We start from the raw sequence: 13149 nt of genomic DNA, 5'->3' as shown, positions 1-13149 counted from the left end.
TTCAAGTGCCTGAGACTCACACCTGGGGCTTTCTCTTGGTCTGAGCCCAGGATGAGGCAGGGCTTATGGAATTTCGTTGGGAGGAATGAAACACTAGGGAATGTGAAAATCCTGTGACTTGCCATTCACCATGACAGAGGACACAGTGAGTGAGGTTTCAGGTCTGGGTTGAAAGTCCATGCTTGCTGAGGGTTCCAGCCAGAACTAGAGGTGCAAACCCAGGGAAGAAAAAGAAGCAGGAAGGCCAGATAAATGTCAGGAAAGAAAAAAAGCAACCACTTTCTGCCCTCGGTCCTGAGTGAGTCTGTTCTTGACACAGCAGCAGAACAGCCTGCAAGGTGCATAGGCTCTTCTTAGTCCCCAGAGTCCATCACCAGCAGGGGGTGCCTCTCCCTCCACCAGGACTTGCCTGCAGCTCTGGGACACCACCAAGGCCAAGGAAACACCTTCACCCTCAGGGCCTGTGGGGGTCACCATGCTCCCTTCAGGCCCAGACTTAATTTCTTTATACTAAGGCCATGAAACTTGAGTCCCAATTCAGTTTCAACCACCAAACCACTGTGTGGGGTCCATCTCTCTAGACTTTCGTGTATTTGCTGTTTAAAAATAATGAAGAAAGGGGAGGGAAGGCTGAACAATAATTAACATTTGTAAAGAACAGTTTGGTTCAGTACCTTATCTCATTGATGCTCACTCTATGCCCATTTTACAGATGGGGAAAAGAAGACTTAGAGAGGTTAAGTGAACTGCCCAAGTTCACCCTGCTGGTAAGCCAGGACTTTCTTGGCAAATCCTGTGATCCTTCAACTTGACCATATTAGAAGATTCTAGCATTGGTGAAATCTAAAACTTGTAGGGCCCATCTTAAAATAGCAAAGTAGTTTTAACTAGGCACTGTCAGATGCATCTGGGCTTTGAATTATTACTTGGGCAGGTTCCTTGAACTTTGGTGTTCTCATCCAGAATAAAAGGCAGTGGTGCCAGGATAGGAGCTATGAGCACAGAGAAAGTAGCCCTTGAATGGGGCCACAGAGGGGTGCTGCAGGGGACTGTAGTTTTGGATGAGGAGCTGAACTAGAAGCTTCCAAGTGCTCTTCCAATACTAAGATTCTATGATTCCCTAACTGGGATCTTTCCACTGTTTCAGGTGATAATTCTGAGCTCAGGTCCTGTGCACAGGACCTAATGCAGTCTTCACGTCAGAGCTAGAAGAGACCTTGGGCGACCACCCAATCAACTTTTCATGGTTCAGTTGTGGAAATTGATGTCCACAGAGAAATGTCTTGCTATCATGTCAGATAGTTCTCCAGCCACGACTGAGGCCTGAGTCCCCCTAGGGCAGAGGAAATCTCCCATTTCTAAAAGAAAGCCCCGCACTGTTCATAGCAGTCACAACCTCTCTCACATCCCTGAATCAGGATCCAACGACTTGCCAATCAACAAATGTTGCTGGAGAGTTTACCACAAACAAGTCTCTGTGCTAGGCCCTGAGAACACAAGCTGTCCGGCAACTTCCTGCTCCCTAAAGTCACAGTCTATGGTGGAGGTGCAAACACGCGATCCTGTTGGGGCTTCAGCGTACTTCCTCCTGTGTGCTTTGCACGTAGTAGGTGCTCAGCGAACGGAAACGGGGAGACTAGTTATCACTCTCAAGGCGAGCCCGCAAAGAGGCCTCAGGTGAAAAGAGAAAGGAGGATTTTTTTTCCGGCCCTGGCTCTGCGCACCGCTCCCCAGCGCGCCAGGCGGGGCTGCGTCCGGAGCATCCTTCCCTCCGCCTCTGTCCTGGTCCCCGCTCAGCGGCCGCTAGGAGCGCGAAGGGAGGGGCGCGGGGGCGCGCACGCAAGGTGTCGGGGGCGCGCCGGCCGCCCGGGGACGCGCACGGGCTGGTCTCTGCCCTAATGCGGCGGCTGGCGGCGAGAGGCGCTGCAGGGGACGCGGGGGAAGTGGCGGCGCCGGCAGCGGACAGCTCGGACAGCGCCCAGAGCCGGAGCCCGAGCCCTTGGAGGTAGGCGAGCGCGAACACCGGAGAGATGGGGGTAGAGAGTCATGGAAACCCACCTAGCGACACCCCCTTGTTCCCGCTCTCCTCTGTCTCCATCCCCTGACCTGCCCCCCTCCCCCTCCGTCCACATTCCCATCCCTTCCCCTCTCCACACTATCACCTGCCCCGAATCCATCCGATTCTGTTCGTATGCCCACCCCATCCCCGTCCAGCTCCCAGCCCCCTGCCCACCCCAACACCCTTTCTATCTCGTTGGCCGCGTCCCCTCCCCCTTCCCGCATCCTCAACCCTTTCCCTTTCCTCTCTGTCCCCGCCTCATCCGTGAGCCCTGCCTGCCCTTGTACTTCTGTTTACCTCGACACCCCACTTTGGATGACCCCATGCCTCCTGTATTTCCTACCGCACACATCAGCCCCTTCTTGCCTCCCCTATTCTCTTCCCCATCTCATGCCCCTACCAGTTGGTGTCCTGTCTCTCCATTTGCTCCCTCAGTTTCTGTCCTCCCCTGGTTCCCCCTTGCACGCCCTGTCCCAGCCCCTTCCCAGCTGCCTCTTGGTGTCCTCCTGCATCACAGTCCCTCTCAAGAACCCCGCCTTCTCCCCCCTTTGGCTGTTAGCTGGCCTGACACCCGTCACCTTCCCTCGCTGCCCTTCCTGGTGCTGCGTGGAGCCATACAGCCTGTACCCAGCCCTCCCTCAGTGGCCTCTGGACCCCCCTTCCCTGGGTGGGGATCTTGGTTGTGGAATATAACCCCTTTCTGCATGTTCGATCCTATTTGTGGCTTGGGGAAGAATGCTGGGGGTTAGTAGGCCTCTCTCTTACGTTCCTCTCCAGCCATGCAGCCACTCTACTCCTCTAGCTGTTCAGGTTTGTTTCCTAGATGGATTGGGGGAGGGGGTGCTAGGCATTGGGAAACTAGGATGGGGAAGGGGCAGGGTCCAGGGGAATGACTGAGCAGACTCCTCCTGGGGCTTGGCCTGAGCCCTGATGTAAAGGCCTGGATGAGGAGCCCTGCTGGAGGGCTGGAGAATTTTGGATTTTAGAAAAGATTCTGCTTCAGCCTCCAAGTCAGCACTTTGGCATCTGGAGCTGTCATGAGTGTGGCCCATGGGCTGGGCCAAGAGTGGGCAGAGTGCTGAATCACCTAGAATCTGGTCCCCATGGCAGCCCCCATCCTGTCCTGAGCCAGGTTCTGCTCCTGACTCCTTCCTTGGCATTTTGGCATGGGGTGTGTGTGTGTGTGTGTGTGTGTGTGTGTGTGTGTGTTGAGCAGAGATGCCTCATCCCTCAGTGTGGGGGAGAGGACAACAATACCCCTTTTCTGCCTGCCTGTGTCCCTGGCATGAGGGCCTAGTGTGTCTCATCTACCCTTGGAAATGTGCTGGGCCCTGCTGGGCCTCAGTCAAATCTCCAGCAAGGCAAGGGCAAGCCACAGGGCTTTGAGACCTGGTTGGACAGGAGTTTAATTGTTTGTGTGGAGCCAAAGCCAGCCTCAGAGCCCACAGAACTTAAAGCAATAGGAGAATAGCCCAGGGAAAATGTGTGTGAAGAGTGGAAGCCTCTGGGGATAGGGGCCATACCAGCTGTGGGGTGGGGGCAGTGGAGGAAGGCAGGCAGAGATCTATCCTCCTTCTGGTTTGGGGATGATTGGATGTGGTGGAATTGCATTGCAGGAAGAATTGAAGGAGATGAGGGGCCTGCTACACAGCTAATACATTTCACCTTTTGTCTTGACTGAGCTGGCACTTCGGAGGGAGTAATTTCTCCCCTTGTCTTTGGATTCAACTGAAGGGGTGTGTGTGTGTGTTGTGATGTGTGTGTGTGTTGTGATGTGTGTGTGTGTTGTGATGTGTGTGTGTGTTGTGTGATGTGTGGAGAGAGAGAGAGAGAGAGAGAATTATGCCAATAAGGAAAGAGACTCACTCCCACTTAGCCCCAGAAATTGTGGTTGCCACTGTGGAACAGGGAATGGCAGCCCGATTCCTGTCTTAGGGGCTTAGACGAAACCCAGAGGCTTAAATTGAGGCATTAAGAGCGAATTGCAGACAGACTCTGTCCCTTCTCTGCAAGGCTTCCTCACTTTAGGAATCCAAGTGGCTGGACTCCTTCAGCTCCTGTGCAGTAAACTCTGAATGGGCCTCAGGCAGTGCCTGGCAAGGGGATGTGCTGCTGGGGGCACTGGCTGCACCTTGCTTTGTCACCCTTCTCCGTCGCCTCTCCAGCGTGAGAGGGGGTGGGGCTGGAAGCTTTCCCTGGCATCAGTGCCTAAGGGCTGCCAGCTTTTCCTGGTACAGGGAGAAAGCATTACCTGCAGCCGTTGTTGAGAGCTGATTGGATTAAGGTCCTGATGTTGAAATGCTTGATTGGAGCTCAGGTGAAGTGGGGGATTCTAATAACAGTGTACATATTTCCCAGTTTTGTGCAACGAATTTCACCCCTCACCCCCTTGTTTGGCATCAGAAAGAGTACGGAGAAATAAACCAAGGCACACGGAGGGAGAAGCCAGCTCCCCAGAGAGCTGGAGCAAGACCTTCCAATTGTACCTAGCCAGCTCCCTGTAGGCTGAACTGGCTGCACTCACAAGGGCTGGTTCTTTAAGGCACACATTGAAGAGGTGGCTGAGAGCTGGGGGTGGGGTTCTGGCTTTGCATTTCTGGGGTGGGAGGGCCAGAGGACGGTCTGATTTCTGTGGTGAGTGAGAGACAAGATGCCAAGGCTCTGATCAGTCTATTGCAACTTGTTTCCTACCTCTGGCTCCACTCTTCTCCCTCAGGCTTTTTTGGAGGCCAGAGGCACCCTGAGATCTTCAAGAGCATGCAGGAGCTGGAGTGTGAGAATCATCCCTTTGTCTTTAGAAAAAGAAATTCTTAGGAAATCAGAGAGGGGGAAGCAGAAAAATTCAGTTCTCAGTCTGTTTGCCTGGGGTGATGTTTGGGGTGGGGAGGGGAGAAGTGAGAGGAACGTAAGGCCGGTTTCATACTTACTCATTTAACAAAGATCCATTAAGCCCTACGGTGTGCTGCTCTGCTAGGTGCTGAGACCATAGAGATGAAAAGTAAGCTAGGGTCCAATCTCTCCGAGCTCCTGGGCAATGGAAGAGGAAGACAGGTGATCAGACAAATAACAGATAAGCTTGAGCAAGAGCATCCGGATAGGGATGTTACACAGCGGGATCTTTAATTCCAGTGGTATCAGCACCCTGCTCTCCACAGCTATGAAGAGGGCTTGGCTGATGCTATCCGGAATGGTAGCTCAGGGCTGACCCTGAAGTTGACTCTCAGGAAAAGGGTAGGGGACAAGATGAGGTTCAAGGTGTTGTCAGATCCCCAGCTTGAAGGGCTAGAGGGGTAATGTTCTGTGTGTAGGTGAACCCGGCTAGATGTGGCTAGAACCTGATAGGGGGATACCCAAAGGGAGCTCTGTGATGAGGTTGAGGCTGCTTAACTCTCCCAATCCCATCTTCTAAGCTCTTGTATTTTAGGGGTAAAGTGTGGCTGGATATGCTTAGAATGTCAGTGAGTCAGAGGAAAGAGGCTCTGGGAGCTACTCGTGTGTAGGCAAGATGCACAGGGATGTGCTGAGAAGCAAGGCGAGGAAAAATATTGTGAGGCCTGCAAGGTTCACACACCTGCAAGGTGTGTGAAAGGATTTGGCATTATGGGGAGGTCAGAGTCAGGTGGGAGTCATTGATGGGGAGGGCAAGTTGTTGGTAAGCAGGAGAGGTCCTTAGAAGCTATACACTTGACCACAGATTCCCGCAAATATCCATAGCCAAAGTGGGAAAATAGCCTAAGGAGAGAGACTGTTAGTTTCATCTGTCTGAGTAGCCCCTCTTTTCCCCCACACACCCATTTTTGTTCATTTCATCAATGTGTCCTGAGCCTTTGAATCTGTCAGGAGCTGTGCAAGCTATTGGGCATGTAAGTCAAATTGGAGACACAGAAATGAAACCAAATTAAGACTCAGCACAAGAACTGCTATAATTGAGGTTAGATGAATTCCTGGTGTTGTAGGAGCATGGCTGAGGGGTCATAGTGAGCAGTAGGATCTGGAGTGATTGCACCAAACTGTCTGGACAGACCCCTGCCTTGGCTTGAGCAAGTTGATGACAAACCTTTGGGCACTTACAATGCCCAGCTAAGGCCCAGGTCTAGCTGCAAGGGCCCAGGCCTAACTGTAAGGGCAGATGTTGGATGCATATGGCCTGGTCCCTGGACTGCAGAAGAGGGCCTGGGAGTTAATGGCTGTGCGGGGTGCTTGAGTAGGCACTTCCACAGCTTTGCTGACCCAGGACATTGGTTAGATTGTGCCAGCTTGAGAACTCTCAGGCCACCCTTTTTTCATTAGGTCTTGAGGCAAGCCAGAAAAAAATAAAAGTGGCGTAATAACAATAGTAACTATTATCGAGTTCTTTCTATGTGCTAGGCACCCTACTCTGTGCTTTATATGCATCATTTCATTTCATCCTCAAAGGGTTAACCCTACAAATGAGATATTGTTAAGTTGCTGGTTTTACAGAAAATGACAGATTCAGAGAAGCTGTTACTTGTTGAAGATTACAGAACAGGTGAGTTGCAGAGCTAGAATCTAAACCTTTATTTGTTTGACTTCAAAGCCTGTGCTCCTCTCCCATATGTCGTACTGAGCCCCACCTCCCACCCCCTCCCCGCCTCCAACCCCAGGTAGAAAAATAAAAAGCTAGGATGTTTTATCCACATGCACAAGGCTTTCTAGGAAAATCTGTTAGAAGGATTCAGTTAGAAGGCATTTTTGAATGCCTTACTTTCTTCTGAAAGATAGAAATGTGGTTCCTGCTTTCAAATAGAAGAAATAAGACTGAGACAGGTAAAACACCTTGAGAACAAGACAATACAGGGTCTAATTAAATCTTCATTGGTGCCTCAGACCTGGGACAGTAAAATTTCAAAGAAAAGCATGATTTGTTAGTTGGATTAGGTTGTTGGAGTCATGGAGGTGACATGGCACAGTAGAAACCATTCAGCCTTTGCAACCAGACAGATCTGCGTTCAGACCCTGCTTCTACTACTTGCTAGCTGCATAGCTGCAGCTCATCTGCAAAATGGGGATATTAATATGAACCTTGCAGGGCTGTTACAGAGATTAAATGTGAGAGGATAGTGAAAGGCCCAATGTAATACCTAGCTGGTAGTAAATATTCATCAGATGCTAACTGCTGTACACAGAGGTGTTGGGAATGGAACTGAGCCTCGAAGAACTGGCAGAATTTGGATATGCAAGAGAAGCAGAGGGTATTCTAGATGAAGGAACCATCAGGTGTATAAGCAAAAACTTGGGTTCAGATTCTCTGGGAAAGAAGTGACCTGCCTCATCCTGCCTGTTCTCCCCCACCCTCCCCCTACCTTCTCCCTGGTCCATGCCGCAAAGTCTTACAGGAAAAGGACATCATCCTAAAAGGCATGAGGGGCCTTCAACTTCTGGCCCCATTGTTAACTTAAATGGATTTCTTTCTCTGTAAAATTACAGGATTGCTGCAAGTTCCTGTCCCACAGCCTGTGTTTCTGGGATTTATGTCATTGATTAATTTCTTGTCCTGGCTTTCCTCTCCCACATGCAGTGCCATGAAAAAGTTGGAGTGCCTGGGGCATGGTAGGGTCATGCCCTCACTCCCCTATCATCCCCTCCCGGCTCCTGCTGCTCTCTTCCTCCAGGAAGCAGCTGTCTTAGCATCTGCCTTCTCCTTCACCTGCTCCTCCTCACTCCTCCCCTCCCAGGCTGGCCCAGCCCCTCCTGAAAGGCCTCCCTGGCAGCCCCTCTCCCCGTTATTGTGATGCTAATCATGTTGTTATTTTTTTTGAGATCCAGAAAGAAGGCCCCAATCTGTTCTAATGAATTTAATTAGAGAGGGGCTTGGAGAGCTTCAGAACCTCTTACCGGGATCACAATAAACAGAGTTAACAAGATAAACAGCCTGAGATCAGCCACTCAGGGGTTGGAAAGAAGGATTTCCCGGTCAGTCCTAGAATAAAAAAGTTCTTGGCACCAAGAATTGGAGGAAGGCTGTGTGAATAGTGGTCCTCCAAGTGGGTTCCCTTCTGGCCTGTTTCTGCCTGCCCCACCCAGCCCCTCGTACTTAGCTTCATACCTAGTTCTGACTCTAGGTGGCAAATGAACCTCCTAAGAAGGTCTAATTATTCTCATCATCATCACCAAGCACCTGCTATTTGGGTCAGGGTTACCACATCATCTTCTGGAGCAATGTGGAGGCTTATGAGACCCTGTCTTCTGCCTTACAGGTGATAAGAGATATGTGTCCAAATATAAGTAATATTTGCTAATTCCAGAATGTAAGTTCTAGAAAGCTGATGGAAGATCACATTGGGCTTGGGTGATCTGGAAAAGCCTCTTGCAAGAGGAAGTACTTGAGGTGGGTCTTTTTTTTTTTTTTTTTTTTTTTTGAGATGGAGTCTTGCTCTGTCACCCAGGCTGGAGTGCAGTGGCACGATCTTGACTCACTGCAACCTTGCAACCTCCACCTCCCAGGTCAAGCAATTCTCCTGCCTCAGCCTCCCAAGTAGCTGGGACTACAGGCATCCACCACCACACCCCGCTAATTTTTGTATTTTTTGTAGAGATGGGGTTTCACCATGTTGGCCAGGCTGGTCTTGAACTCCTGACCTCAAGTGATCCACCCACCTCAGCCTCCCAAAGTGTTGGGATTACAGGCGTGAGCCACTGCGCCCGGCTGGTGGGTCTTGAGATATCAAGACTTGAAGACTTTCTCCAAGACTGCTGGAGAAAAATCATGTGCAAAAGCAGGACTATGCAGAGGATCTTTGATTCATGAAGGTAAATGGCATGGTTTGGGTGGTGGGTGCATGTAATTCAGTAGTGAGGGGTGTGTCTGGAGCAGTATATGGAGACAAAAATCATAGAGAACCCTGAGTGCTAGTTTTTACTCTTCTTACCTGGTTGCACTGCCGTCTCCCTGATTTGCTTCTCTGAGCACATATGATGCCCAGCTCTGGGAAAGGCCTTCTAGGATGGGAGACTTCTGGCCTCCATGCTGAGCTAGCTTTCCTGGATCCAGTTTAGGCCAACTGGAGTGGATTGACCAGATGCTAAGTTTTGTTCTCAGATCTTGTGATTTTCTGGGATGAGAGTGAATGGCTGGCAGAGCAATTCCAAGAACTTTTCCCAGTGATGAAAATTCCCTTTTTCTTTACTGATGCTGGCCAATTTGCTTTGGCAGTAGCATTTTAAACAACTATTTGGTGAAAGCTCCAATTTCAGGGTCAGAGAATTTCATCACTCTTTTCTTTATATTACTAAGAATTCTCTGAGTTGTGTATTGGGATATGTGTGTGCATGTATGTCTGTGTGTGCGTGTGTGCGTGTGTGTGTGTGTGTGGTGCCTATGTTAGTAGAATTATTCCAACTAAGTCTGATTCTAGTTTTATCTTTATTTGCAGGGTAAAAGTCATTAAATATTTCTAGGCCTTTTTTGTTGTTCAAAGGTGGAAGAATCTCCCCTATATCTTACTGTGTGTTGACCATAAGCCAAATTATTTGAGAATAACAGGATGTTAATTATGAGGAGGTATTATAGCTATCTATCATTTTGACAGAAGGTGTAATATTGAGGTAAAATTTTAAGTCTGTCTCCCTGCCACCTAATTCTTGGAACATCTTGACTCGTGAGACCAGCCAGAGTTTTATTTGGGGGCACCACCAATGTTTATGCTTCTTGTTACTTTTCCTAGTCTGTCTGGGCTTGTGTGTAATTAGTAAATGAAGTTAGTACATTGCTGTCAGGTGTTGGCTGACCTATATAAGATAAATTTATATGCAAGACATTGTTGTCACTGCCGTTGTTATAATACCTATTGTGTGGTATTTTTCCACATGTTGGAGGTGAATGTCTTTATGGAGGAAAATGCCTCCAAGGCCATAGATGATATTTCTATGCTGACGTAGGTCAGGGCAGAAACTAGATATCTTTCCAATTATCATCACACACTGAGTGGAATTGAAGCCTTTGTCATCCACATTGGGAGCTAAACCAGGATTCTGTGGCTGGCCTCAGCCCTGGGATATGCCCTGGTTTTGTTTTTGTAAGATGTTCATTGCATCTGCAGTTATTATTTGAAGACCCTGCTGTGTGCATTGCACTCTTCTAGGTGGAAACTTGTTCTGAGAGAAACCTAAACTCAAACAATGTTAGAAATGTTTTAGTTCAAGATAGTTATTTTACTAATCAAGAAATGAAGACTCAGAAGTGTGGCATGACTGACTTGTGACTGCATGGCTGGTTGCTGGCAAAAGCTAGTTCTGGCAAAACCCACATATGAACCTGGTAATGATACAAGATGATTGATAGGTAATTAAGTTTCTAAAGCATGATCTAAACTAGAAGTGCTTTGGGATGTCGGAGAACAGAGGAAATCAGTGTAGATTAAAGTCTTTGGGGAAGGTTCTGAAGAGAAGTGGGGGTTGGCTTGGGCCTCTAGAGATGGGTAGGACCCGAATAGTCAAAGATAAGAAAATGGCATTTCTGGTGGGGAAAGGAGTGCCCACTCAAAGGGCTAGAAGAGGGAAACAGCTAGTGTGGTCAGGCATGGTGAATTGGCCAGGCTGCAGCAGTGGAAGAAGCGGTCTGGGGCCAGACTGTAGCGAACCTTGGCTTGCTGAGGAGTGAATCTTTTTGGAGTTGGTGAGGGGTATTTGAAGCTTCATAGCTGAACACTCTCTTGTTCTGAAGACAACAAGATTGTGGTGTTAGACGAAGTGGGTGGGAAGTCCCTTCCCAGGCACCTGGTGGTTTCTGAGGGGATAGTTCCTTCTGAAGGGTGTTTGGGGCAGAGGGGAGTGCTGAAATATACTGGGAAGGAGCTTGTCGCTGTCCAGAGTGCTGACCTGACCTGAGAGATTTTTCTCTTCAGTGATGCTGCACTGGAAAGTAACGCCGGGGAATGCTTACAACCAGCCAAGGGGATCTCGAGAATGATTCCGCCTAGGACTAGGCAGCATGTGGGCTTTTTGTCAGTAAAATAGTTACGGTATCTGACTTTATAGTCCTTGTGATGAAAGCAAAAGTGTGGAAAGACTGTGTGTCCACATATGCAGGCTAAGATGGCCCACTTTGTAGCCTTATAAGTTTTGCCTTAGAACTTTTGTGTTTACATGAGAATTCCAGCACATTGCTTCTTTCATTATGAAAATGCACACCCTCTATTCAGCATTCCACAGAACACCTAAAGCCTCCCCAACAAACCAGGGGAGAGCAGCAGAACTTCCCAGAACACCGTACTCATTACTTCAAATGAAACATCTAAATGCTTTATATTAGTGCTGTCCAATAGAACTTTCTTTGATGATGGAAATGTTCTGTATCTGCACAGTCTAACATAATTAAGCCACCAATTACATGAGCACTTGAAATGTGGCTAATATGACTGAAGAATTGAATTTTGAATTACATTAAATTTATTTATGTAATTTATATTAGACTGCACAGCTCTATAGAGTCAGAATCTTTGACCTTTGCCACTTACCTCTCCTTATTGATCCTCATACCTAAGCCTCTCTGACTTAGAGTAAAGTGGACTTTTGAGTGGGGGTGAGTTTGACAAATTGTTGGAGAAAGCCCCATGCTGAATCCAAACTGAAGTCTGTGTCTGGCTGTGAGTTTTGCCTTGACTTTCTTGTTTTCATAATGAGAAAAACCATCCATGATGCCCTGCAAGTTTTCCATTCAAAAGCCGAGGGAAGGCTCCTTGGATTCTGTCTGGGGTCTCAGGGACCTGATCTAAGACTTTTCGGAGCCTGGAACGGGAAAGCGATGTAGTGTTTATGGCCCTGAAAAGCTGGCTGTGGGGTGGGGTGGGGTGGGGTACAAATAATGTGCTGTGGTGTCAGATGTTTGCAGGCATCTCAGGAGAGAAAGGTTCCCGGTCCTGATCCATCTCCCACTGCAACTCTATGTATCTTTACAGTCATCCCGTTTATCTGGTATAGTAGACATGGCCCAGGGTGGGGTACAGGTGAGCCTTTTTCTGTTTCGTTTTTGTTTTTCTGAGCCATTTTTGCCCCAAGGAAGAGTGAGTGTTAGAAGTGTCAAAGGGTGATAAATGCTTACAAATGCCAAGCAAGAGGTAAGTAATAATAATCTGTCAAAAGACTGGAGCAGAAAATTTCCATGGTGTTGGCACATGCCAGCCTCCATAGGCCTGCCTAACCTTACCATGAACATGCTTGATTTCCTGTGTCTCTGGTCTTAGGCTTGCTATGTATAAGTCTGATTTCCTAAACCAGGATGCATGCTTTTTGAAGGTATTTCTTATTGTCTTCTTGTTTTCTCCAATAGAATCTCAATGTGCTTATAGTAATCCCTCATAAAGGCCTGCTTGTGAGTCACTCTTTGTTAGCATGGAGCAGTGGGTTTGACCCCTAGAAAATGTGTGCACATGAATACAAATAATATTTATTGAGCCCCTGCTGGGCATAAGTCTCTGTGCTCAGTACTGCGGGCATTGACAAAGGAAGAGGTGAAGGTGGTTGCTCCCAGTCTAAAGGGAGAGGAAAGGCAGGCACATATGAAACACACACACACACACACACACACGATAGGGAAAAACAAAGACAAAGGCGGTAGCGGGGATCCAGAGCTGCGGGTGGGGTGCAGGGTGCTGGAGGGGCCAGATTACATGCGTGTCCCTGTCTGGCCTCTCAGGGATTCCCTCCTTCATGAGGGAATGGCTTAGCTGGTACCAGCCACCTCCATGCCTGCAGTGACAGAGCTGCCTTTATGGTTGGCCAGGCAGCTTGCTCTCTCACTGGGCTGTACCAAGGTAGGGCTGTCCTGAGCTCGCCTCTCCTCTTCCATGGTGAAGAGCACTTAGAAGAGGGTAGGGACATTGGGGAAGAGGGCTGTGGAAAGGGAAGAAACTCTTTTTTCTTTTTGTCACTTAAATGGTGACAGAGCCTTGCTCTTGGACTTCCTTTTAGTCACAGAAGAGATTTGTTGGGTCTCCATCAGCTCTGGCACATGGAGCCCCATGATGCGGGCCCAGGTGCAGCTCTGGAGGAGCAAGAGAAGCAGAGCTTGGTGATGTGGCTCCCCATGATCACCCAGGCCCCTGGCTCTACTGTCTTGGGGTGTGCCCTGC

At 48.8% G+C, this 13149-nt stretch overlaps 1 protein-coding gene across 9 annotated transcripts in view; it reads left to right on the top strand.

Annotated features, from left to right (window-relative positions):
* Positions 1 to 1872: 1872 nt before the first annotated feature.
* Positions 1873 to 13149, top strand: part of NFASC (neurofascin) — a 200735-nt gene continuing 189458 nt past the window's right edge. For 6 of the 9 annotated variants that reach the window (XM_009441228.4, XM_054673983.1, XM_514129.7 and 3 more), the window contains exon 1: positions 1874 to 2005. In XM_009441228.4, the coding sequence (XP_009439503.3) occupies positions 1899 to 2005 (107 nt within the window). In that variant the 5' untranslated portion in view covers positions 1874 to 1898. Of the gene's footprint in view, positions 2006 to 13149 lie in introns of all 9 variants that reach the window. The other 3 variants (XM_009441224.5, XM_009441218.5, XM_016937073.4) reach the window with 2 other exon arrangements.

The sequence above is a fragment of the Pan troglodytes genome, chromosome 1 (assembly GCF_028858775.2).
Source record: "Pan troglodytes isolate AG18354 chromosome 1, NHGRI_mPanTro3-v2.0_pri, whole genome shotgun sequence".
NCBI classification, from domain to species: domain Eukaryota; kingdom Metazoa; phylum Chordata; class Mammalia; order Primates; family Hominidae; genus Pan; species Pan troglodytes.
This window is presented reverse-complemented; position numbering and strand designations above follow the sequence as displayed.